This window comes from Sinohyriopsis cumingii, chromosome 9 (genome assembly GCF_028554795.1).
Source record: "Sinohyriopsis cumingii isolate HCF-2022 chromosome 9, ASM2855479v2, whole genome shotgun sequence".
Classification (NCBI taxonomy): domain Eukaryota; kingdom Metazoa; phylum Mollusca; class Bivalvia; order Unionida; family Unionidae; genus Sinohyriopsis; species Sinohyriopsis cumingii.
This window is the reverse complement of record NC_142969.1, coordinates 1,242,843-1,268,308: the sequence shown is the minus strand read 5'-3', so window position 1 is coordinate 1,268,308 and position 25,466 is coordinate 1,242,843. Positions and strand designations below refer to the sequence as shown.

General features: G+C 39.6%; 1 protein-coding gene across 8 annotated transcripts in view; it reads right to left on the bottom strand.

Annotated features, from left to right (window-relative positions):
* Positions 1 to 25,466, bottom strand: part of LOC149791158 (uncharacterized) — a 179,669-nt gene that overhangs the window by 16,430 nt on the left and 137,773 nt on the right. For 4 of the 8 annotated variants that reach the window (XM_089969609.1, XM_089969604.1, XM_089969612.1 and 1 more), the window contains 4 exons: positions 15,451 to 15,515; positions 14,577 to 14,732; positions 13,140 to 13,170; positions 8,426 to 8,516 (listed from right to left, as the gene is read on the bottom strand). In XM_089969609.1, coding sequence (XP_089825735.1) covers positions 8,426 to 8,516; positions 13,140 to 13,170; positions 14,577 to 14,732; positions 15,451 to 15,515 — 343 coding nt within the window. Of the gene's footprint in view, positions 1 to 7,369; positions 7,425 to 8,425; positions 8,517 to 9,848; positions 9,884 to 13,139; positions 13,171 to 14,576; positions 14,733 to 15,450; positions 15,516 to 25,466 lie in introns of all 8 variants that reach the window. The other 4 variants (XM_089969607.1, XM_089969605.1, XM_089969606.1 and 1 more) reach the window with 3 other exon arrangements.

The window sequence follows — 25,466 nt, the reverse complement described above, 5'->3', positions numbered from 1 at the left end:
CTGTCCGTGTCAAAGTACAGGACGCGTTCTTCTAACAGTTCTAAAGCTTCATACAATTTTAAGCGGGCATGGGCTGTCACGTAAGCCGCAATGATGACATTTCCAAAAGGGTCGTCTTGTACAAAGTCCAGATCTTCTTCGTAATTGACCAAGATCAAATTCTCTCGAACGACGTCCACGTGTTTCATGTATTTGGTTTTGTCGTGAATCATCTGGAAGTAGCGGGAAGGTTCTGTCAAATATTCCGTCTTGGGTAAACACGGTCGTTGTGCCATTTTACCCCACAAGCAATTTAACATCACTTTGGCAAACGATCGCCTGCCTTCGTTTTTCTCGATGTGGTCTAAAGTGATGCCCTCTTGTTCGTAGTATTTCTCTTTGAATTTTATTCGGTCTTCGGGAGTGTGACACCAGGAAGGATAGCCGCTGGCTTCTTGCTTCAGTTTCAAAAAGGCATCCACGTAGTCTGCGAAAATGCCTTTCTGAGTAGGGTCACCCTTGTGGTATTGTTGTGTCTTGGGAAAGTGGCAAATTTCGTACACTTCTAACAGTTGGTATCCCATGTCCATAGCTTTGAACAATTCTACGCTGACCCAGGTTCCCGTCAAGGCTCGTTCTTCCTGGGTGTGCTGACAAGGCTGGTCTTGGTTGCACGTTTCGGCACAAGTACGGCACAAGGGAAACATCAGTTTGCCTTGACAATGGTGAGGTAAGACGGGATGGTAGAGGTTCGTGGGAGGCAAAACTTTGCACTTGATCAAGCCTTCGTATTGTCGAATGTTGACCAGGTCGATGTGTTCCGTCAGCAATCGCGGGTGCCCTGTAGGAAAGTGACAATATTTGCACACGTAGGGATACAGCGAACACACGTCCAAGTATTTGATTTCTTCTCCTTTCTCTTCGTCGGCTTGGTACAGCAAACAGGTGGCATTGGTCCTTCCTCCGTACAAACTATCCCTCGGGTTCAGGGGGTCCATCAGCTTGTAACTTTCCACGACACGTTTAAACTCGGGATCGATTTTCAAGCGGTGATCGTATTCGTGTTCCCACATTTCCACCACTTGGTATCCTTGCTGTTCTAACTTCAAGCGTCGCTGACAAGTGTCCTGGTACAGGTCTTCCATGGTCCGTTGTAAAAACTGATTTTTAGTGTCACGGTCAGGGTAGCAGACGGGACATCCGTGAAATAAGCAACCGTTAAACTCGTACACGATCTTGGGGTTTTCTAAGTCCCAGCCATCGACCGAATATGTTCCGATGGTCTTTTCGCCCCCTCCGTTGCGGGCATGCTGAATCCACTTGTCTTCCTTGTCGCACAAGTAATGTAACCAGCGTAGGGCTTTGACCGAGTATTGACGTTTGACAAAGTGGGTCGTTTGAGGACTGATGACAGCCACGGTGTTTTCAGGCATGAATCGTTGTCGATACACTAAGGAACACGCTTTGGCAATGGTGCAAGCTTCTTTCAAAGGATCGACCCCTCCGTGTTCCATGAACAGTTCTCGAAATTTTCCACAGCAACGTCGTAAAATGTCCACGTCGGAACGACAATACTTTAGCATTTCTTCCTGAAAGTCGAAAGGGTCCGAGGCGTGAGCCTGGTACCAAGCGTAGAAAGCTTCTCGTTGTTCGGTACGCATGTTGTCGGGGTCGTAATAGTGAGCCTCAGGTAAATGGGGTAGAACGGCGTGTTGATTGGCTTCCGTATTGAAAAAGTGTGGAAAGTACCCTTTAGCCATTTCTGTCATTCCAAACGTTTTAGGCATTCGACTCAAAGGCATGGCCAAATAGCTCATCGAATCTTTAAACTGTACTTGTCCCACTTGCATGAAAATGATTTTGGCTCCGTTCAAAGTCACTTTAGGACGTTCGGTGCCTTGTTCCGTATAGTACCTCAAAAGAAACTGTCCATCGTATCCGGAGAAATTGTGAGCCATCACTGTGGCATGGCGATGACAATCTCGGTAACGTTCGATGTCCTCTTGGCTCCACGTCTTGTCGATGGGGTCTAAGACCCATTGGGCAAAATCGGCTAACGTGTTGGGTCCCCGAAAGATTTTTTCACGCCCTCCGGGTATCTTGCTGCAGTGAGGGCAATGACTGAAGATAGGTTCTTGAATGCACTTCTCGCACGCTCGATGAGCCACGCAGAAATTAGGAATGTGAATGCCGGTTTCTTGCATGCATTCGAAATCGAAAAAGATGAAATTGCCTTTCTTCTTGTGACCGTCCTCTTTCTCTGGTGGGGGTTGGTATTTTTGCACGTAACATTGGTGTTCCAAGTCCACGATGTGGTGACAAATGTGACATTTTTTCTTTCCTGAACATACGTGTGCCTTGACACTATTGGTACGTATGCCTTGTCCACACGTAGAGCACAATCTCAGCAGTTGACAAGCGCATTTCTTCTGTGAACCTTGCGTTTTCAGATGTTGTTGGTAACAGGTAGGGCTGACAAACGTGCGCAGACAAGTGGAACAAGGCACTGGTTCTTCGCTCAGACAGGGTGAAGAGGCCAAACATCCTGTGCATTTCGATCCACAATGCTTGTGTTGCTCTCGATTGTTATAACCATGGTCACATTTCTCACAGTAATAACTGTATTTCAGGAATCCGGTGATACTGGTAATGGTATCGAAATGTTCATCGTGATAATAGACATGAATGTATTTTCCGTCCTTAAAGTCTTGCCCTCGAAACAATAGAGGTCCGCGCACTTCTTGAGGGTGCACTTTCAAGGTATATCGTGGAGCTAGGACATCTTGCAATTTTTGCATCTCAGGAATGCCACAGGGTGTGTCTTTGGACAGGCCAGCTTGTTGCAACAGGAGTTCTGCTTCGTTTCGTTGTTTAGCTCGGTCGGAACGTTGAATAGTGTCCCAGGTTCTTTTCCATTCTACCGTGTCGTTCTTGTTGGCATAGGTTCGTCCCACCACGATGGCACGGGCTAAACACATCTGGTCATGAGGGTTGCTAATTCGGACGAGACTCTTTTTGGTGTTGCGAAGGTCGTCCACCAATAACATCTTTTTGCGTCCTGTCCCTTGAGGAGGAGAGACGTGGGTCATGTCCAGTGTGGCTTTACCATCGGTGATGTCAAACTGATCATTAGATTGTTGTACGTGTTGAATCTTGTCCATGACTTTGGAAGCAGTTAATTCTGCAGGGGTGCTAAACTCGATCCAAACAGGGGATTTCAAACCGTCGTGTTGTACGGAAAGTCTCAAGCGATCGTCTTCTTTGGGTTGACATTGTTGCTTGAGTGCAGTGAGCAAAGAATCCCACACCTCAGTGATGAACACTTCTGCTTTCTCTAACGGCACTTCAGCCTTGAAATCTTTAAACTTCACCGTGTATTTGTAAGCCGTGGTTCTAAATTTTCTAGAGGAGCGCTTTTCCGTCTCTCGAATGGAATAGTACTTTTCAGGGTTAACTAAGGGTGATGAACTTGGTTTAGAGGGTTCGGATTCTGGTTCACTCATGTCCTCTTCAAAATCACTGGCATGAATTTGTGCCAAGATTTCAGCCCTGGTACGAGGCGATAGATCACGTTTCTGCCTCTTACTTTCTTCTTCTTTCTTCTCGAATGAATGGGATCGTTTCATCTTGAAAGCAAAAAGTCAAATGACTCAAGTTCAAACACCATAAACTACTTTATAGTCATAGCAGACCAGCGTATATAAAAGGGTGTGTGTCTTGTCCTTTCACTATTCATTTCACTCTCGAGCCGAGCACAACGATGGAAGAGACTAACCAGATGGAACGTTTCGTCAGAGCTTTGCGAGGGGTCATTAGAAAATTCTCTTCAGACCAGCCTACGGACTACTCTCCTTCCTTTAGAGATAAAAGTCAAGATACTTGCTATATCTGTCAGAAGAAAGGGCATTGGTCTTCAGAGTGTCCAGACCGTCAAAAAAGAAAAAAAAAAACAGGAGATAAAAAAGACAAAAGTCAAGATACCTGTTATTATTGTAAAGAAAAAGGACATTGGTCTCCAGATTGCCCCAAAAAGAAACAAGAGGAGTCAGAAGAAGAGAGGGATTCTTCAGAAGAAGAGAGGGATTCTTCAGAGGAAGAGAGGGATTCTTCTGAGGAAGAAAGAAGACAGGTGAAGAAAAAGAAACAGGAGAAAAAAAGAAGAAGGGAAGAAAGCGAGGAGGAAGAAGAGGAAAAGAGTGTGACGGTGAAGAAATTCAAAAAACAGAGAGACTAAACAAGGAGAAAAGAAGAAATTAATGAACTTTTTATTAAAGTGTTGTGTTATAAATTGTGAATTGGATTGTAAAAAATGGAGAAAAGAATAAATGAATGATATAAGGTAAGTGTCTTTGAGTTGTGATTTTAAAATAAGAAGCTACACTCACGCACTCATACACAGACACGTATTAAAAGGGTAAAATGGGTGAGTTTTTTTTGAGTTATTGGCAAATTGAAATTGTATTTCTTTTCGAGAAATGTGGGTGGCCCTGAAAAGGGCCTTTTTTCTTCATGGTGTAGGGGTGAGTTTAAGCAATCAATTTTAACTGCCTTAAGCCTTTGCCACGGCCAAGGCCTACTTCTGGACTGCGTAATGTTGATGATGATAATGATTGGGTTGAAATCACTAAGGGTGGTACGGTAGGCTTAGTCACAGGGTTGACATGTTTGGCTCGGGAAGGTCGTATTCTCTTCGGTCGTGATAAAGAAGTCTGATACATTTGTTTCAGACTTCTTAACTCCGCTAAAATGTCCAACAGTACCGTGACCGTTTGATTTTCACCCTCTTGTTTCTTTGCTGCTACTTCTTCTTGCTGCTGTTGCTGTTGTTTTTTTCTTACCTCTTCTTCTTGTTGCTGTTGCTGTAGGAGAAAAGTCTGTTCCGCTTCCTTTTGTCGTTGTATAAATTTCTCCAATTCTTCTTTCTGTCTCTGTCTAAAATTCTCCACTTGCGGTAATGAAGAAAGTAACGAAGGTTCCGGAACAAATTCTTGCGAGGAGAGAAAATCCACAAAATCCCAATTCACCTCTTCTGAAAGTAAGTCCGGGTTCCCTTGGGCAGTCTCCCCTGCTGGTGCACCCCACTGGATCGTTTTCTGAGTTTCCGTCATGTTGAATCACTGTCGCATAGATTGACTGCACACAAGCGCTAGCGAATCTATATTGACTACGTGACGTCACAGACTGCTCTCTTCGGATTGGATGCGAGCTGACTGAATTCTGTAACGCGTGTTAGGATTGGTAAATGAACTCAATCCGTTTCAATCCTTCCTCCGCCTATAAATAAGCGCCGTTCACTGCATTGATTCACCTGTTCTCGTCGCTTCAAGATGTGGACCACAGTTGAGTCATCCACCCTTGTGTCTTCCATGATGTTCCGGACGGACATGCTCATGTATGTCCGAGCCAAGTGGACAGTTGTCCACAGGACAAACACCAGCCTGTGGATACGTAGGATCTACGTCGAAAGACAAGGATGCCTGAAAAGAGTGCTGATGTACGGACCAACAGTAAGACGCAGCCTAAGGACAAGAAGAAGACCAATGCGGTGCCATTTATGTTAATGAATACATTAACATAAAACCCAAAGGCCCTTTTCAGGGCCAGCCATATATCTCGAAAAGAGATAGTCTTTGAATTGCCTAAATTTAAATTTAAATTTTAAAAATTTTTTTTAAAATTTTTTTTAAAAAAAATCCCATGTTAAATTCCCCTTGTCCGTAGAGTGACCCACGATTTATTCCCATGTTAAATTCCCCTTGTCCGTAAAGTGACCCACGATTTATTCCCATGTTAAATCCCCTTGTCCGTAAAGTGACCCACGATTTATTCCCATGTTAAATCCCCTTGTCCGTAAAGTGCCCCACGATTTTTCTCCATGTTAATTTTCCCTTGTCCGTAAAGTGCCCCAAGGGTGTTTTTAATGCTAATTCCCATTGTCCGTAAAGTGCCCCCATATACTACTTCTATGCACGAGATCTACATACACGAGATCTACATGCACGAGATCTGCATGCACGAGATCTACATGCACGAAAAATTCTGAGGACGTCAAGCTGCTTTCCTTATTGTTTTTACTACACACGTATTTGCAAAAAAATATTGTTTAAACTTTAGTGATCTTTTGTGATAAATGAAGCTTACATGTGAAATATCTATTACTGCGATTTGTGTCTGTAAGAAAGCAACAGAAATCCAAATAATACTGGATATAAAGACAAAATAAACATGCTTGTTGTTGTAGGGTTTAACGCCATTTTTCAGCACAATATAGGCTTTACTTGGCGGCCAGTATAAATGCTGGAGGAAGAACCCGAGAAAACCCCAGAAAAAACCACCAACCCACGAGAAGCTACTGGCAAGTTTTATCACATATCCACATTGGTCGAGCCCGAGACTAGAACCCACGCAGACAGAGATGAGATGCCAGTGATCCGTAACGGTGAGCGCTTTAGATCATTCGGCCACTCGGGGCCCCCAGAGACACATGCAATAGAAATCCAAATAACACTGGGCATAAAGACAAAATATAATGCAACACAAACACAAATAACACTGGATATACAGACAAAGTAACATGCAACAGGAATACAAATAACAATGGACACAAGGACGATATACACAAGCAGCATAAATCCAAAAAACACTGGGCATAAAGACAAGATAACATGCAAAAGAAATCCAAATAACAGTAGACATAAAGACACAATACACATGCAACAAAAATCCAAAATTAAACCGAGCATAACGACAGATTACACATGTAGGAGAAATCTAATTAACGATATAATACACATGCAACAAAAATCTAAGTAACACTGGGCATAAGGACAGAATACACGTGTAACAGAAATCTAAATAACACGGGGCATAAAGACATAATACACATGCAACAGAAATCTAAGTAACACTGGGCATACAGACATAATACACGTGTAACAGAAATTTAAGTAATACTGGGCATAAAGAGAGCATACACGTGTAACAGAAATTTAAGTAACACTGGGCATAAAGACAGAACACACGTGTAACAGAAATCTATTAACACTGGGTATAAAGACAGACTACACGAGTAACAGAAATCTATTAACACTGGGCATAACGACAGAATATACAGGCAACATTAATCCATAATTACACAGGACAAAACGACAGAACACACTTGTAACAAAAATCTAAATAACGCTGGGCATAACGATGGAACACACACGTAACAAAAATCCCAATAACGCTGGGCATAACGATAGAACACATATGTAACAAAAATCTAAATAACACTGGGCGCAAGGCAGAACACACATGTAACAAAAATCTCAATAACGCTGGGCATAAGACAGAATACACTGCATTTAATCAACTCTGAAAATGCTGCCAAAGAATGGAAAAATCTTACCCTGGTGTATACAACTCCATTCATATTAGTCCTCCTTTCTATGAACTACTCTGTACTGATACATTTAAATAGTGTTTCAGTTTAAAAACTACTGTATTATTACATTTAAATAGTCTTCTTTTCTAAGAACTACTGTATTATTACATTTAAATAGTCTTCCTTTCTAAGGAGTACTGTATTATTACATTTAAACAGTCTTCCTGTCTAAAAACAACTGTATTATTACATTTAAATAGTCTTCTTTTCTAAGAACTACTGTAGTATTACATTTAAATAGTCTCCCTTTCTAAGGAGTACTGTATTATTACATTTAAACAGTCTTCCTGTCTAAAAACAACTGTATTATTACATTTAAAAAGTCTTCTTTTCTAAGAACTACTGTATTATTACATTTAAATAGTCTTCTATGAAGTATTGTATTATTACATTTAAATAGTCTCCCTTTCTAAGAAGTACTGTATTATTACATTTAAATAGTCTTCCTTTCTAAGGCCTACTGTATTATTACATTTGAATATCCATCCTTCCAAAGAACTACTGTACTATTACAATTAAATAGTCATCCTTACAAAGAACTACTGTACTATTACATTTAAATAGTCATCCTTCCAAAGAACTACTATACTGTTACATTTAAATAGTCATCCTTCCAAAGAACTACTGTAATATTACATTTAAATAGTCATCCTTCCAAAAAACTACTGCACTATTACATTTAAATAGTCATTCTTCCAAAGAACTACTGCACTATTACATTTAAATAGTCATCCTTCCTACGAACTACTGTACAATTACATTTAATAGATGACTAGTGGACATACCCAGACCATGCATGTATTTGTTAACCTAAGAAAGCTTGTTAACACATTCAACCGAACAAAATGACCAACATTGACAAAAAACACCAAAGACTACCTACATTATAGTGGTTAATTTAGATATGTGTACATGGTTGTCGTTTTTATTATGTAATTGCTACTACCTATCGACAATATCTAATACAGTAAAATAAACAGACGTTGGATGCATAATGAATGTGCGATGATGATTACCAACCTTTTTTCTAATTTCTTCTTTCTCTCGAAAATCTCGTATCCGATGAAGATGAATAGTAATATTCCAAACACCACAAGAGCTAGCACTATCCCTAAAATATAAAAATCTGGAATAATATCACAGATACATACCTAATGTATCATATACTATAATAATTATAGTAACAATTTTCAGCAATATATATGTGTGTGTGTGTGTGTGTGTGTGTGTGTGTGTGTGTGTTAAAGCATTCAACAGAGAGAGATTATAAATAAAACTTTCAACTTTTATGGAAGCGTGGTAATAGAACATGAATATCATCACATGGCAGCGAGAAACTATCGAACTTTCGAGCAACGTTCCAAAATATTATATATCATGTCAAATCTCGAATAATTTCATAAACCTTTCAAGCTAAGATACAATGAGATCAAAGAGATCATTGTCGGGGCCCCGAGTGGCCGAGTGGTCTAAAGCGCTCTCCGTTAGGGATCACCGCCATCTCACCTCTGCGTAGGTTCGAGTCTCGGATTCGGCCAATGTGGGTATGTGAGAAAGCTTGCCAGTAACTTCTCGAGGGTATGTGGTTCTTTCCGGGGATTTCCCGGGTTCCTCCTCCTCCATTATTACTGGCCGCCATGTATAGCCTATCGTGTGTTGAAAAATGGTGTTAAACCCAAAAATAATAACAACAACAAGATCATTTTCGTTATTAAATCGCAATGAAATAGTTAATTCGCATTGGTACGATGGTTATTAATTCATATATATCAGGGTTATTAACACATACACAAACACATTTAGATCTCCGGAAATTCTGATAAATTTTGTAAAATATAGCCTACCATTCACTTATAATATCATTCAAGTTCGCGAGTATGTTCATACTATGTTAAAGGTCAAGTACAAGGTCAAGTACAAATTCAGGATGAGATTTACTGTCATGCACTGGTTACATTCATGCAATATACAACAGAGACATCTGACGTAGCACGCAAGCTGGATCAGCGCTTGTGATGGTCATGGGTGCATCAGGAGCTTAAAAGAAACGACCGGTGAATAAAGGAAGGATAAAGACTGACACAAGGCAGATGCAACGTTTGAGGCCTCAGGTCAGGTAATGTCATGCATACAGTATCCAGCAGGCAGCAGTGCGAGTTAACACGGCTTTTTTCAGCAGCTAATGACATTGGAAGCAAAAGATATGACCAATGTATTGGTTGTCAACAGTCGGTTAGTTTGGCTTGTCTAATGCAAAGTTTTCAGAGCGTTATAGAGGATTATTCCAAATGCTATTCGTTGTATGGGATTCTTGAACTCTATCGTAGTTAGTTTCTAATATTACCAAAATTGTAAATACAGCTAATTGTTTTATACAACAATTGAGTTTAATATAGCTTTTTTGCATTGCTCGGTTCTGGGGCAAATGATATTGTTCACTTACATTCCCACCGGGTCTCGCAATTTCCACTTGAACATCTGGAATGAATATAAACAACAACGATAACGACAATCATTCAACATTAATTTGGAAAATGCACCAACTTATCAAAAGAATGGCGTTTGGATCTGTTAAATTAAAGAAATGGGCATTAAGCGATCATTAACAAGAGACCCGAGTGTGACTCAGATCAAATACATGAGCAGTTGGATAAGAAATCTGTATCAATAGGGTGCTTTCTGTTGAAATTCTTCCAATGTTGTTGATTGCATGTTACGAAAACAGTTGTTTTAAGGATTCTTGGGGGTGGGGTCGTCTCTTCACCAAGATTTGATGGCACATCACCATCATTTTTTGGGGTTGTGTAAATGTTTTTATAATTTTCTTGCCAGGATATTTTTATTACGTTTAGTCAAATTATGTTAGGGGACTTTTGACGTTGTTTAAATGGTTTTCTGTTTTAGTCTTATCGGCCATTTTTGATAGAGGGTGGTGGATCGGCATAATTTGTCAAAATGTTTAGTAAATTCTGTTCAGCGTTTTTCAGAAGTCGTTTATACGTTTTTCTGTTGGTTTTTTTCTTCTTCATATTTGCGGATGTACTTGATAGCTGGTCGGCATCAGTCGTACAGAAATGGAAATGCATCAGCTGTACAAAAATGAAAGGCATCAGATGTACAAAAATGAAAGGCATCAGCTGTACAAAAATGAAAGAATCAGCCCTATAAAAACGAAAGGCATCAGCTGTACAAAAATGAAAGACATCAGCCCTACAAAAATGAAAGGCATCAGCTGTACAAAAATGAAAGGCATCAGCTGTACAAAAATGAAAGACATCAGCTGTACAAAAATGAAAGACATCAGCCCTATAAAAACGAAAGGCATCAGATGTACAAAAAACGAAATGCATCAGCTGTATAAAAAACGATATGCATCAGCTGTACAAAAATGAAAGGCATCAGCTGTACAAAAATGAAAGGCATCAGCTGTACAAAAATGAAAGACATCAGCCCTATAAAAACGAAAGGCATCAGATGTACAAAAAACGAAATGCATCAACTGTACAAAAATGAAAGGCATCAGCTGTACAAAAATGAAAGGCATCAGCTGTTGTTACGTATATTGTTAAGTAGATTTAATGCTATGTCTGTTAGTTTTAGTTTTTTATTCCATCACATGCTACTGTAATGTGACATTGTTTACTGGATTTGACATCGTCCATAATTGACATTTTAGATTTTGTTTTTAATTTTTTATTTCAATTTTTATATAACAACTAATAAAGAGAAACATTATATCTAGTTGCTGACATTGTTCCAAAATCAGAGACAGTTTTGGACAACAAATTTTTATTTTATTTTTATCTTTCTCAGAGTAAGAAACATTAAGTTAGGTCAAGGTCATACCTGGACTTCGTGACAAGTAATATGTGTTAATTGGTAACAAACTTCTATTTTTTTCAGAAGAGTGAACTTTTGACCCTCATCCGGGAATCTCTTTTGCGGCTTAGTTAATCGTATAACTAATGTTTTGAAAAAGCTAGCCAGTTGGGCTTAAAACATTGGACACGTTCAGTTGTATTATATTGTAACAAGTTAATTCGAGTGATTGTTTTCTCTGGAAATACACAAGTGCACTGACAAAATTCTTGGATAAAGACATTCATTGGAATTTATACTGACTTCAAAGCTGTGTTTCGACAAGAGACTGTTGACACATCAGTACAACGCTGACTATAACTGACGTCATCACCTTCAATTTCGGATTTCATAGGGACTTGAACTCAGTTTCATTCAGGACTTTTTATTACTAGGACTTGTGTTTTATAATTCTTGGATTATTTCTTGATTTAACTCGTAGAAACTTAAGTTCATTTTTTCTCATTTTTCACTTTGCATTCTAGGGAAATAAACTATTTGTTAAATTTTACAAAGCTTGTTCTCTTCAATATTTTCTGGTATTTATTTTGAGAGCATAGACTCTTAACACTGTAAGAAAATAAACGTCATCAGTCGTATCAAATGGAAGGAATTAGCTGTAAAAAAAAATGAGAGGCTTTACGGCGGGATGTTTCGGGCCAACACTGGTATATAGTGGTCTGGCGGGTTATGAGAAGAAGTTGAGAACAATAGATGAACGAAGAACGGGTTTTGTAATTTTTGGTTTAGGCTGTCTTGGTTGATAGTCCAATTTTTAAAACATCAAACGTCTTTATACCAGGATGCATTCTTTCGATTTTGATAAATTTTTGTTCAGCAGTTTTGGAAAAAATGTTTAAAGATTTTTGCTTTTAGTAATGACGGCCGTATGTGAAGACTGTTTGGCAATATCTGCTATAATACCGATATGTTTACGTCTTATTTTTAATTGACAATGGTCCGAAGTTCTTTATTCTAGATAAATTTAAAAATAACAAGTGTTGACTGATTTCAGACGGATTACTGAGAAAAGGCCCTACCAAATCTCACTTGGTCTAACAGACAAGTGAGCTAATAATTATCAAGCGCACACATTTTTATTTCTTTCTACTAAGCAAGGAAACTGTTGTATTGTATCAACTACACATCCCAGAGTTTTACAATTTAAAGTATTAGCAATAATGGAGTCTGTAACGATCCTAAGAATCGGACGATATTTTCATAGCAATATGAATTATTGATATGCACGACTTTATGGAAATATATTGTATATGATATGTGACACTTTATGGAAATATATTGTTTATGACATGTGACACTTTATGGAAATATATTGTCGATGATATGGGACACTTTATGGAAACATATTGTCTATGATATGTGACACTTTATGGAAATTTATTGTCGATGATATGTGACACTTTATGGAAATATATTGTCTAAGATATGTGACATTTTATGGAAATATATTGTCTATGATATTTGACACTTTATAGAAATATATTGTCTATGATATGCACGACTTTATGGAAATATATTGTTTATGATTTGTGACACTTTATGGAAATATATTGTCTATGATATGTGACATTTTATGGAAATATATTGTCTATGATATTTGACACTTTATGGAAATATATTGTCTATGATATGCACGACTTTATGGAAATATATTGTCTATGATATGTGACACTTTATGGAAATATATTGTCTATGATATGTGACACTTTATGGAAATATATTGTCTATGATATGTGACACTTTATGGAAATCTATTATCCCAATATTAAGATATAGATACATATAAAATGCAAGAGACCTTCGACAACCCGTGTGCACACGATCGAAAATTGCTTGTGTTAGAGAAAATACTTACGCTTCATTTTGAGTAGTAGTTTCTGGTGGATCTGCAAAGATGACATAAATAACAACAGTTACAAATGTATGTAGAGCCTCTCTAGCAAAGATTTTGATTGGTTGAAAATACATCATGTGATAACTGGATTAAACAGATCTCTTATAATATCTTACAGTTTCGTTAACTATTTCTTGAATTTCGGTTTTATTTATATAACTTTTTGCAATTATAACAATATGAATGGGCCTAACGAACAACCATTCACCTTATCGACAATGTTTAGCTTTCGAAATATTTAAATGTTCAATTTTCTCTCATAGGTTCCATTTCAAATCTTTTTCTTTAAATTTGTACTCATAATTTGCTATACAGGAATCTCTGATTTTGTGCAACAAGGGGCCAGACTGGAATCTTGTCTTTTGTGTAATAATGTGTACTTCAATCATTTTGGAACTTTACCTTGTTTGCTTTTATCTCAAAAACTAATCTCAAGATGCAATTCGTATTCATATTCACTATTCAAAATATAATGTCTTTTCCATCCCAATAAAATGGCAGTTGTCTCTACATAATATTATTTATGTTCAAATTAATTTTGTGATCTTGTTTGTCAGTGAAGGAAATCTACTCTTCAGAAGTGTCAGAGCTGACTCTCACAAAAATATACGTATTGATGCACAAATGTACGTGTTGATACATAAACGTACGTGTTGATACACAAACGTACGTGTTGATACATAAACGTACGTGTTGATACACAGATGTATGTGTTGATACACAAATTTACGTGTTGATACACAAACGTACGTGTTGATACACAAACGTACGTGTTGATACACAGATGTATGTGTTGATACACAAATGTACGTGTTGATACACAGATGTATGTGTTGATACACAAACGTACGTGTTGATACACAAACGTACGTGTTGATACACAGATGTATGTGTTGATACACAAATGTACGTGTTGATACACAAACGTACGTGTTGATACACAAACGTACGTGTTGCTACACATATGTATGTGTTGATACACAAATGGACGTGTTGATATACAAACGTATGTGTTGATTCACAAACGTACGTGTTGAGAATTTTCAAATTCTCAGAAGCACTTCTTCAGCTTCTATTATGCCTTGACACTTACACATTAGACGTACAGCATGTGATCATGTGACCAGTTTCCAGAAATTTCTAAGTACGAAAATCGAACTTATGCGCATAAACTTAGAGTTAGATTTGACGCTGGATGTACATGCAAATTATTTACATTTGACAAGCGAGGGGAAAATAATTTTAGTAAATTCTTCAATGGCTCCATGATATTTAACTTCGTTGTGCGTACATCTAACGTATGGAGAAATGTATGGACTCTGAGGTCAATATCGTAGATTTTTATAATATGTGATTGGGGCCATTTCTCAATTCATTTTCATTCGAGTTTGATTATACCTATACATATCCTTCCGGGTCTGACTGTTGTATTATGGGACACATCCATGTACTCCTTTCGGCATGAACACATGTAGGACGCCTTGGTATTAATACACCATGCCAGTGGAGAGCAGTCATTGTAATCACCTCTGCGTTCTTTACATTCGTCGAAATCTGGATAACAAAGGACGTACTCTTGAAATCTGAATAAATTGTATAAATACTTATACGAAATATAAAAGATAATGCATCATCAGGGTTATCTACACAATCCAAATATAAATAATAAGTAAACTCATAACTACCCGTCTTGTCGCACCAAATGAACTAAGATCATCAGAGATAATATTTCGAAGCTGTGGGCATTATAATATTTACACCGAGGCAATCCAAAAAGAAACAATTTATCACATTTTATATATGAATAATGAATAATAACCGTAAGATGCAAGAATTAATAATTACTGACTTTAATCGGTGATCACCAGATGGCGCCATAGAATGGAAGACATTATATTAAGTTAAAGAAAAAATGTGCCCATAATGTTTTGTCTTACAATTTTTTTTGAAATCTGGAATTTAAAAATGACAATATTAGTTTGAAGTGCCTTCAAATTCACATTTGCATGCTTCACGGAACTATAAGATGGAAACCCTGTTAATGACAGTTGTGCGCAGAGCTCTTAATTGTTATAAACGCTTAAATGTATCAATCGGCAAATGACGTCACTTAGACGATGTTTAATCTCAGTGTACAAAAAGACGCAGCATCCTCAGAGTTATTTATAGTAACAAAATTGATAAGATGTTTTTTGTAAAGCAAAGAAAATAGTTTATCCCTTAGTGTTTGGAACGAAAAAGATGGAGGTGAGTGTTAAAAGACATATATTACCTTTCACTTTTATAGCTTTGGGATCTTGTATTTTAAGTTGACCTTGGCCTAATTCACGGCTAGAGCTGAAAAGAATGTAATGTGTAATCATTACATATGCACGTAGAATATTCCATAGAGCTATTCTTCCCATTGGATTGAATTGTTAAATAGGATCAAATACCAACGTATAATATTTGTAACACGGCACATAGCAATACACTCATCCTCAAAATTAGTTGGCTTTAAAATTAAGTATTAAAACGAAAGTTGAAAATTATGGCTGCTATGATTATAACGTCTTTTCCTTCAATATTTTTTTGAACGTTTACAAAATTAACATTGTATTAGGTATAATATATACTGCGTAACATTAAATGAGGGAAAATATGTACTGTATGCCAATGAATGACTTAAAATATGTACTGTATGCCAATGTATGACTTAAAATATGTACCGTATGCCAATGTATGACTTAAAATATGTACTGTATGCCAATGTATGACTTAAAATATGTACCGTATGCCAATGTATGACTTAAAATATGTACTGTATGCCAATGTATGACTTAAAATATGTACCGTATGCCAATGTATGACTTAAAATATGTACTGTATGCCAATGTATGACTTAAAATATGTACTGTATGCCAATGTATGACTTAAAATATGTACTGTATGCCAATGTATGACTTAAAATATGTACTGTATGCCATTGTATGACTTAAAATATGTACTGTATGCCAATGTATGACTTAAAATATGTACCGTACACAATTATTGTAAAACATATTCTTTGTACCATTGTTTTGGACTGGCATTAGAGTTTGTCTCTGCCTTTTAAAATTATGACATTTTCATTGTAAAGCTTGTAAAGTGTACCATATTGTTTGGTCTATTTCTGCAGCATGGGTAGTGTGTCATACTCTAGTATATTTCTACAGCAAGAAAAGTGTGTCATACTCTGTGGTCTATTTCTACAGCAAGGAGAGTGTGTCATACTCTATTATATTTCTACAGCAAGAAAAGTTTGTCATAAGTAGTTAAGTGGGGTACATTAGCGACAATGGGAATTAGCATTACAGAGACCCCTGGGTCAGATTAGCGACAAGGGAAATTTAACATGGTGAAAAATCGTGGGTCAGATTAGCGACAAGGGAAATTAACATGGAGAAAAATCGTGGGTCACTCTAGCGACAAAGGGAATTTAACATGGAACTATAGTGTGGGTCTCTCTAGCGACAAGGGGAAATTAACATGGGGAATAGAGTTTGGGCTTTTGGGATTTTTTAAAAAAATTTTTAAATTTAAATTTAAATCTAAATTTAAATTTTAAAAAAGGGTAGGCAATGGAAAGGCTATCTCTTTTCGAGAAATATGGCTGGCCCTGAAAAGGGCCTTTGGGTTTTCTTCTTCTTCTGCTTCTAATTTCTTCTTTTTCTCCACCAAGTTCTTATTTTATCTCCAACACTCTTTCTCTTCTTCTCTTTCTTTTTCTCCTGCTCTTCTGTCTTCTTCTTCTCTTCCTCCTCTTCTTTCTTCCTCTTCTCATTTTCTTCTTCTTTTTCAATCTTTTCGTTCCATTTGCTTATTCTTATTCTTTCCTCTTCATCCTCCTTCTCCTCCTTTATCTCTTTCATGACACCACTAATCTTGTCCTTTACCTTTTTTAAGTTATTAATTTCCATCTTTACACGATGGGGACTATAGGAATAATGGTCTTCAACCAGTCTTATTAACATCTGCTCCATCATTCCTAAGTTGTCTAAAACGTCTTGTAATGTTTGTATTTTGTCCATTTGGTTAGAAGCCATCTTCTTTTTTTATTCTTTGCAGAATGGTTTGAACGACGAATACTATGGGTTCTTATACTTAAAGCGCGTACGTGAAGGAAAACATCCCCCTACGTTTTCATTTCATATAATAAAACCCAAACTATACTTTCTCATTTCATATAATAAAAACCCAAACTATACTCTCCACATACGCTAAGAAACAATAAACAAAATCCATAATCTACTATCCACACAATCTTACGTGAGCGCTTACAAAACCCAAACTATACTCTTCACATACGCTAAGAACAATAAACAAATCCATAATCTACTATTCACACAATCGTACGTGAGCGGGTACAAACACAAACACAAACACACAAACACAAACACACAAACACAAACACACAGACACATACGCTAAGAACAATAAACTAATCCATAATCTACTATCCACACAATCGTACGTGAGCGCTTACAGAACCCTAACTATACTCTTCACCTACGCTAAGAAACAATAAAGAAACCCATAATCTACTATTCCCACAAACATACCTGAGCTCTTACAAGCACCAACACACAAACACATACCCTCACACTATCTTAAAAAAGAGTTAGTGTTTATAATCACACTACTCTACCTACACACATTGGCAAATCGATCGTTATTTCTTTTCTAAAGTATTGGGTAGCCCTGAAAAGGGCTGTTTTTTTGTTTGGAACTTCATGGACACCTGGTTAATGGTGGCACCTTCCAGGCCTGGCGCCACATACACATCTTGTCCCCCAGTTACTTTTTACCTTTTTGGGGGAGAGAGCAGAGGCAGGATATGTCGCTTCAGAATCCCAATTTTCGCTCTCTGGGATTCTGAAATTTCTTCTTCTTCTCTCCTTTTCCTCCTCCTCCTCTTCTTTGTATCTTCTCTCCTCCTCTTTGTATCTTCTTTCCTCTTCTTCTTTATATTTCTCTCCTCCTCTTCTTTGTTTCTTCTTTCCTCCTCCTCTCTTATCCTTCCCTCCTCCACAATGGCTTCCGCGGCCAGTTCATTTAATATGCGCCTGGCATATTCCAGATGCACATGAAGTTCCAACAGTTTCTCCAGTCTCGTGTTCATTTTTGGTGTTGATCAATCAACAGGGGTAGCTGGACTGCCGAACGAGTTTCAATTTATAGTGAAAGCGCGGACGTGAAGGAAAACATCCCCTAAAAACATAAAATTGATCTTACCTACATCATGACCAAAAAACAACAACGCGCGGACCTAAAAGAAACACTCACTCACTTTTTATGCTACCCATCACTATTTTAAAATTTTTTATAAATCACTTCAATAGACTATCCACATATGCAAAGCAATCCAATCTAACCCCAAATTTACACCTCAAACACCAAAAAAAAGACATCATTTTAATCTACTATCCATACCAACTTACCTAACCACTTACAAACACAAACACACAAACACATACCCTCACATTTTTTTAAAAAAAGAGTTAGTGTTTATTTTCACACTACTCTACCTACACACATTGGCAAATCGATTGTTATTTCTTTTCTAGAGTATTGGGTAGCCCTGATAAGGGCTGGTTTTTTTTTGTTTGCTATGGCATTCTTTTTAGTTTCTAAGAATGCGATGTCCTCTGAGGATAGACTTTCTGGCGATAGGTCTGCTTCTTCGGAAAGAGAAGAAGAACTCTTTGGTGTCGATACGACAATCGACAAAGCCTCTGTCAGCTTCAGGTTGCTGCTGCTGCTCTTGTTGTTGTTGTTGCTGCTGTCTCTGAAGTCTGTACTTCTCTGTCCATTCTTCTTTTTCCCTGTTCATTTCTTCTCTGAAGAGCTCTTCTATCAGGTCTTCAGTGATTTTTAACATTCTCACATTCTCTATTTCTTCTGGCTTCGGTATCAGACTGTGTCTGACCCTATGCAAATTCACGTAGGCTTCGTTGAGTTTAGCTAGTTTGGAGCACATCTTCTTAGGAGGATGAGTCGACAATGGATGGTTAGACTGGAAACAACCCGGTTCTTAAAGTCAAAGCGCGGACGTGAAGGAAAACATCCCCCACACGGTTTTTGAGTCGCAACGTTCAGTGAGTGTCATGAGAGGGATAGTAAGAAATGAAAGAGCATCAATCCAACATTCTTATAGCTAAACAAAAGACAAAGGCATTTTTTTCAAAACACAACATTTTTTATTCAAAAATCACTTAACACTAAACAACAACTCTAACATTTTTAACAATAATCCAACAATATAACATCAAACAATTTTTTCAAAACACAAAATTTTTTATTCAAAAATCACTTAACACTAAACAACAACAACTCTAACATTTTTTAACAATAATCCAACACTAAAAGTTTCTCCAGTAGGTAAAGAGGGATAACAGTCTTCCGTGGTTTCTAGTAATCTAGGATGACTTCTCTCAAACTGTTGATTTCTATGGTATTATCGAATTCTGCATACAGGATGACGTTCACCGTTTCATCAGGGTCTCGGTCTTTAAACTGAATTTCCACACGAATCTGGCCGGATTTTATAGGGTGGAAATGTCCCTCGTCGCTGCCTTGGTCTGGAGTGAAATCGAAAGCCCACAAAGCGTAGCCTCCTGCATAATCCTCGTACGTAATAGCGTGACTGGTATTGGTTCCTAACTGTCCGGTGGCTTCGTACAGGGACAAGTACGATCTCAAGTAATTCTTCTTGGTAAAGTCAGGTTCGAAAGGTCGGGTACACAAGGTCTTGCCATCGCGACTGACTTCGATTTTGGACACGCCAAAGTGTTGAAAGTAGAAAGGATTTTTTTCGGCAGCTCCGTTGAAGGCTGTATTCTCGACGATACCAACGATCAAACGTTTGGGTAACTGTCCTTGGAACAGATGATCTTCGATCATGGATCGCTGTCCCTTGGGAATGGTGAAGGTTTTCACTTCCACGCGTCGTATGGGATACTTGGCGGTCGTTCTACTCAACGTCTGACTGATGTCGTTTCCCACTTTAGGTAACACTTCCACACGGCGTACGTAGAGTCTGGCTTGTAGGATTTTGGTTTTGTAACCGTCACTATCAGCCATCAAATGGAAAGCGGCACTGCTACGATTCAGTCTCAGGCGGACATCCACCCCGTTCAGCAAATACTTTTCTTGCAACCACATGTCCAAATGCAAACGATCCATCAGTTCTAAACTTGTGTCGGCTCCCGTGATTCTCTTTCTTCGTTCTAGAAATCCATCATTGTTGTCTTTCTTTTCATCAGTTTCCAATATTTCAAACTTGGTAGGTTCGTCAGCTTCCCATACCACACAGGCATTGAGATGAGTGTTCTTGGCATCTATTCCGTACGTCAAGAGATTTTCCAGGTAGGCACGATAAGGGTAAGTATCCATGCTGCTACTGACCAGTTTGTTATTCAAGTACAAGTCCACTCCACTGAACAAGGAATGCATGAAATTGTTGACGGGAGCTACTGCTTCATCGTCTATAGCACCTCCAGTCTTATCTAGAATTTTGACTTTCAGGTACAAGTAACTGCTATTCAGATCGATGTAATCTTCGGGCTGTCCTTTGATTTCAAACTCGATGGGAGCGGAATCGGTCAGTGAGGAGACGGGGTGAAATTCCACCCACTGGGATTCTTGCATGGTCATCATGGTAGGGGGCATGGCAAACAGATCCAGTTCCGTCTTGGAACAGGCGCAAGATTCTCGGTGCATCATTTTTTTTTTGTCTCTTTTCTCAATAATCGAAAACGTCTAAGTCTCGAACGGTTCTTCTTTTCTTGGCCTTTCTCGCTTGAAGTCTGGTGAAAGGGTGTTTTCTTCGTCGTCTCTTTCTGCCTTGTCCTTGCTGAATGCCTGACTCGTTAGCGTGCAGGGCATTTATAGGTGTTTCTCGTTGGCCTAAAATGTCTTTGCCCGTTTGCAGCAAGACATTTTTGCCTGCCCTCATGAAGGCTTCTTTAGGGTTTTGTTTGTCGATGATGACATTTTGGAGAAATTCTTTGCCTTGCGTCAGTGCCGCATCTTTCAAGGCGTGCAATCCGCGTGTCACCATCGGTTTCAACACCGGGGCCACCGAACGAAAGGCCGATTTTAACATGTCTCCTAAACCGTGTCCTCGCTGTCGAGCAACCCCTCGGTACACTGGATACATGACTTACTTACGAGTCGTGAGAGAACCGTTTTCGAAAATGGAGTTTCACCGTGACTTTTCCTTTGGTGAATGGAATATTTTGTCCCAGATCTCCTTTTATAGCAATGTTGACCGTGTCCAAATACGACTTACTGACAGGCAAATAGTGAGGATGGACAAATTCGCGGTGGACGTGGTAAGTGTTTCCACCTTCCTCGTCAGCGTTCGTGGCAGAATCCACTTTGAAAGGAATGACACGCAGTAACGGTACGGAGGTGTGTCCCACCACGTTGTACTCCACCACATCGGAATAGACGAACATCAAATTCAGTCCTTGGTTCAGTTCTACCGGGACACGAAATAACTTGCTAAAAGACTCGTTGTCGTAAACGATGGGTAATTCGTTTTTCTTGAGCATGGCCTTTCTCATGTCCATGTCTCCGCCCAACATGTCAAACAATTCAGGACAAAATAAAATGGACACGATTTTACTTCGTTCAAATTTCATCAAGAAGCGACGAGCTGCTTTGTGGTACTCCATGGTGACATTTTTGTTGACATGCTCCAAAGCTTTCAGAAACACGACATTAAACCTGGAGGTTATGGTGCTGACCAAATGTTGACCACTAAAATAATAGCCTGGGGAAATGAACAAGTGATAGGTGGTGTACTTTTGTGTACGGGTTTTCTTGTCATATTTGACATTGCTATCCATCCACTGTTGCATTTGCTCGTCATGAACTTCCACATCAAAAAAATTTTGATTGGGAAGGACATTGAGGACTTGGGTCGGGTGAATCATTTCTACTAAAGCCACTTCCCAATGGGCTTCGTGATCTAACTGGATGGCCTGAGGTAATTTGGCCGTGTAACAGCACAACGTGTTCTTGGGAAACACCTCCATGGAACTGTCACTGGGTAAAGTTAAGTAAAATTGGTTTTGGTGACTCATAATTCCAGAGTTCTGTGGCTGTCCGAGGGGATATTACTGGACGTCAGAGGCGTGTCTCCGTCTAAAATGGGGTTCTGGTTGTGATTGAAGTGGTGACTGGCACTGGCACTGGACACAAGGTTCCCGGGGTTCCCGTTCGAGGTGAATTTCAGGGAGGGATTAGGAAGCAGGTAACCGATGCAACTGCTCAATAAAATGGTCCACAATTGTTTGTCTCCTTGTTGCAAACTCAGATTGGCAATGGCTGTCCCGATGACACAATACACCACGAAGATTTGGCAGAAAAAGACGATTTGCGTTTTAGGCACACGTTCTCCACACCACACCCACAAGGGTTGTTTTTGTAAATCTTGCACAGAAGAACTAGGGGAAGGAGGAGTGGTCGACGTAGCTGCGTCTGCTGTGTGAAAAGGCATGATGGTCACTTCTTTTTATAGTCGATGACTTGCGAAGCATCGATCCAAGAATCAAAACTGGGTGGATATCCTTTCCAACGTACTTTGACTTCTTTGACACGTCGTTTGCCCACTTTACGGGTTCTGCGTTCGAGAATGCTTTCGATGTCGTACACGTCGTCTTCTTTTTTGGTGACACGTTGTAACTCGGGCAAATAAAACGTTCCTTTGAGCACTTCTCCGTTCATGTCTTCCAATTTATAGACGGCAGGATGACGGCCATGCACTCGTCCAGTGACGCGAAACAATTCGTTCGTCCAGTTAGGTAAGTAACCTTTGTCGAAAGTGCGTTTGGTTTTGCCAATGCGCACCCAATCTCCTACGGCCAACTCTCCACTTTTCTTGGGGACAGCCCTCGTCGGGGACGTACCAAACAGGCGCTCAAACACCAACACTTCGTTGTCGGGAGTCACGTCTTGCGGGGCACGTCCGATGCTTCGATGGTAAGATTGGTTGTACGCTTGCACCAGGTGCGGTAAGATGTCGATGTACTTCAGAGTGTGGTGATGCGTAAAATATTTCCACATGCGTTCTTTCAAAGTGCGTTGAAAACGTTCCACGATGCTGGCTTTGGTTTCGGGATTCTCGGTGGTAAAAAAATGAATGTCACGTTTCTTTAATTCTTTTTGGAAAGCTTGGTTCAGAAATTCGGTACCTTTGTCCGTTTGCCATCGAAGAGGGTGACGACCGCTTTGTTTCAACACTCGTTGCAGGGCTCGCACTAACTCGCTGCTCGATTTGGAAGTCAAGGGCACGACCCAGGCAAATTTGGAAAAGACGTCGATGACACAAAACAAATATTTGTAGCCACGATTGTAGCTGGCCAAATGAGAGACATCGGCTAAATCGGCTTGCCATTGATGATCGATGCCTTCCACTCGGGTGCGACTTCTGGCAAACTTGCGTCGAATGGGTTTGTGTAAAGTGTAAGTAGCTTGTTCTTGTAACCATCGTTGCACTTGAGGTAAACGGAGACTTTTCAGTCGAGTTTTGGCAGCACGATACAATTTTTGAACTCCTGCGTAACCTGCAGGATGCGAGGGATCGTAGTAAATGCTGGCTAAGACTTTTTCCATTTTTTTTGTGTTGGTTGGTGTGTTAATAAGACACCCACTCTTGGAGGATGCTACTCTTTTTCTCTTGGGGTATTTTCTTGGATTGCAATGCTTTGCGTGTGCGGCCAGCAATAGGCGTCGAAGAGGAGAAGGATGTCTGAGCGGGGGATATCGGTTCTTGTTTCACTTCTGTCTTCACTTCTGTCTTCACTTTCTTTTTCTCTTGTGAGGAAGAAGGGGTGGCCATCATCTTTTTAATCCATCCAATTCTGGAGGTAGGTGGTGTTGTTAACTTGCGTACTTTTTCTGGTGGAGTTTGAAACCCTTTCTCTTCTTCTCCTTTTTCTGTCTTGGTCACGGGTACTGGTGGTACTGGTACTGGTACTGGTACTGGTGATGGTGCTGGACTTTTCATCAAGGTCTTAAAATTTTTCAGAGTGGGTAGAGCTGTTTCGTCTAAAGCTTTCTGGTGAAAGAGTTGCAGTCGTTGCAAGAGTTGACCGTACTTTTGCGATTTTTCTGTTTCGGACAAATCTTGGCGATCCATCAAGGACTGCAATTCGTGTTGTAACTGGGACATCTCGCTCAAATGGGGATTGGGAGGTAAATGCGGGGTGCGTTGTTCTTGCCACCGATGGTATTCCATCCATCGTTTGTAAGGCACTAAAGCTAGTTTTCGTCCTTCCATGGGGTTGTCAGGGGTCGATTCTGAGATCTTGGGACTTCCGAAGGCCTTTTTATCTTGCTCCCACCAGTCCTCCCAACATGGTTCCCAAGACTCCTTTCAGTATGGGGCCTAACAAGAGAGGTAAAATACCTCCACGTTGTATTAACATCTTCTTTTTTTGACGAATGGGAATTTTCTTTTGAACCGTTTGGCGAAGAACGTGACGATGTTTGCTTAAGCATTGTTTCTGGTGTTTGGACAAAGGGATCGTGCCTTTCAAAACGTTCAAACAACATTCGCACACGGTATCGATGACCTCTTTGGAGGCCGTTTGAATGAGTTTTTTTCGTAGGGGTGGAGAAGCTTTGGACAGGACAGATAACATGTCCCCATGTTTGGCTAAACGTGGTGGCAGTCCTTTCCTTTTCTTTCCTTCGGGTTTTCTGGAGGGTGACATCTTTGAGTCTTCAGGAGCACCGAAAAAACACTGATACCCGACTTGGTCACAGGCCTTTTTTATACTGGAACGCGTCGCCACTGATTGTCTTTACGTCGTATCAGTTTGAGGACAGGCATGACACGTCGTGCAGGGGTACGCAACGGACTAAATCGAGCCAGTTCTTGCTTGGACAAATCCAGTAAACTTTGTAACATGCCCGATCTTTCTTGAACTTTGATTTTGGGAGAAGGTACTTTGTGAGCAGCAGCCACTGCCACTAAATTGGAAGGTCCTGCCACTGGGGAAGTTCTTTTGGGGGTCATCAACGGAGAAGTTCTTGGTGTGATCAACGTCTCCAAGTACTCTTCAGTTCTTGGTGTCATTAACGGAGAAGTGGACAAACGTGAAGCTGCCGGAGACGCAGTCACCGCCGTGGCAGGTCGTGGTTTGCGAGTGTAAGGTTGCGTCCTGGCCGAAGTGCCTCTCTTGCGACTAGTTTTCTGTGGACTTTTCTTTTTCTGGGGGCTTCTTTTCTTTTTCCGGGGTGGTGTCTGGTCAGAGG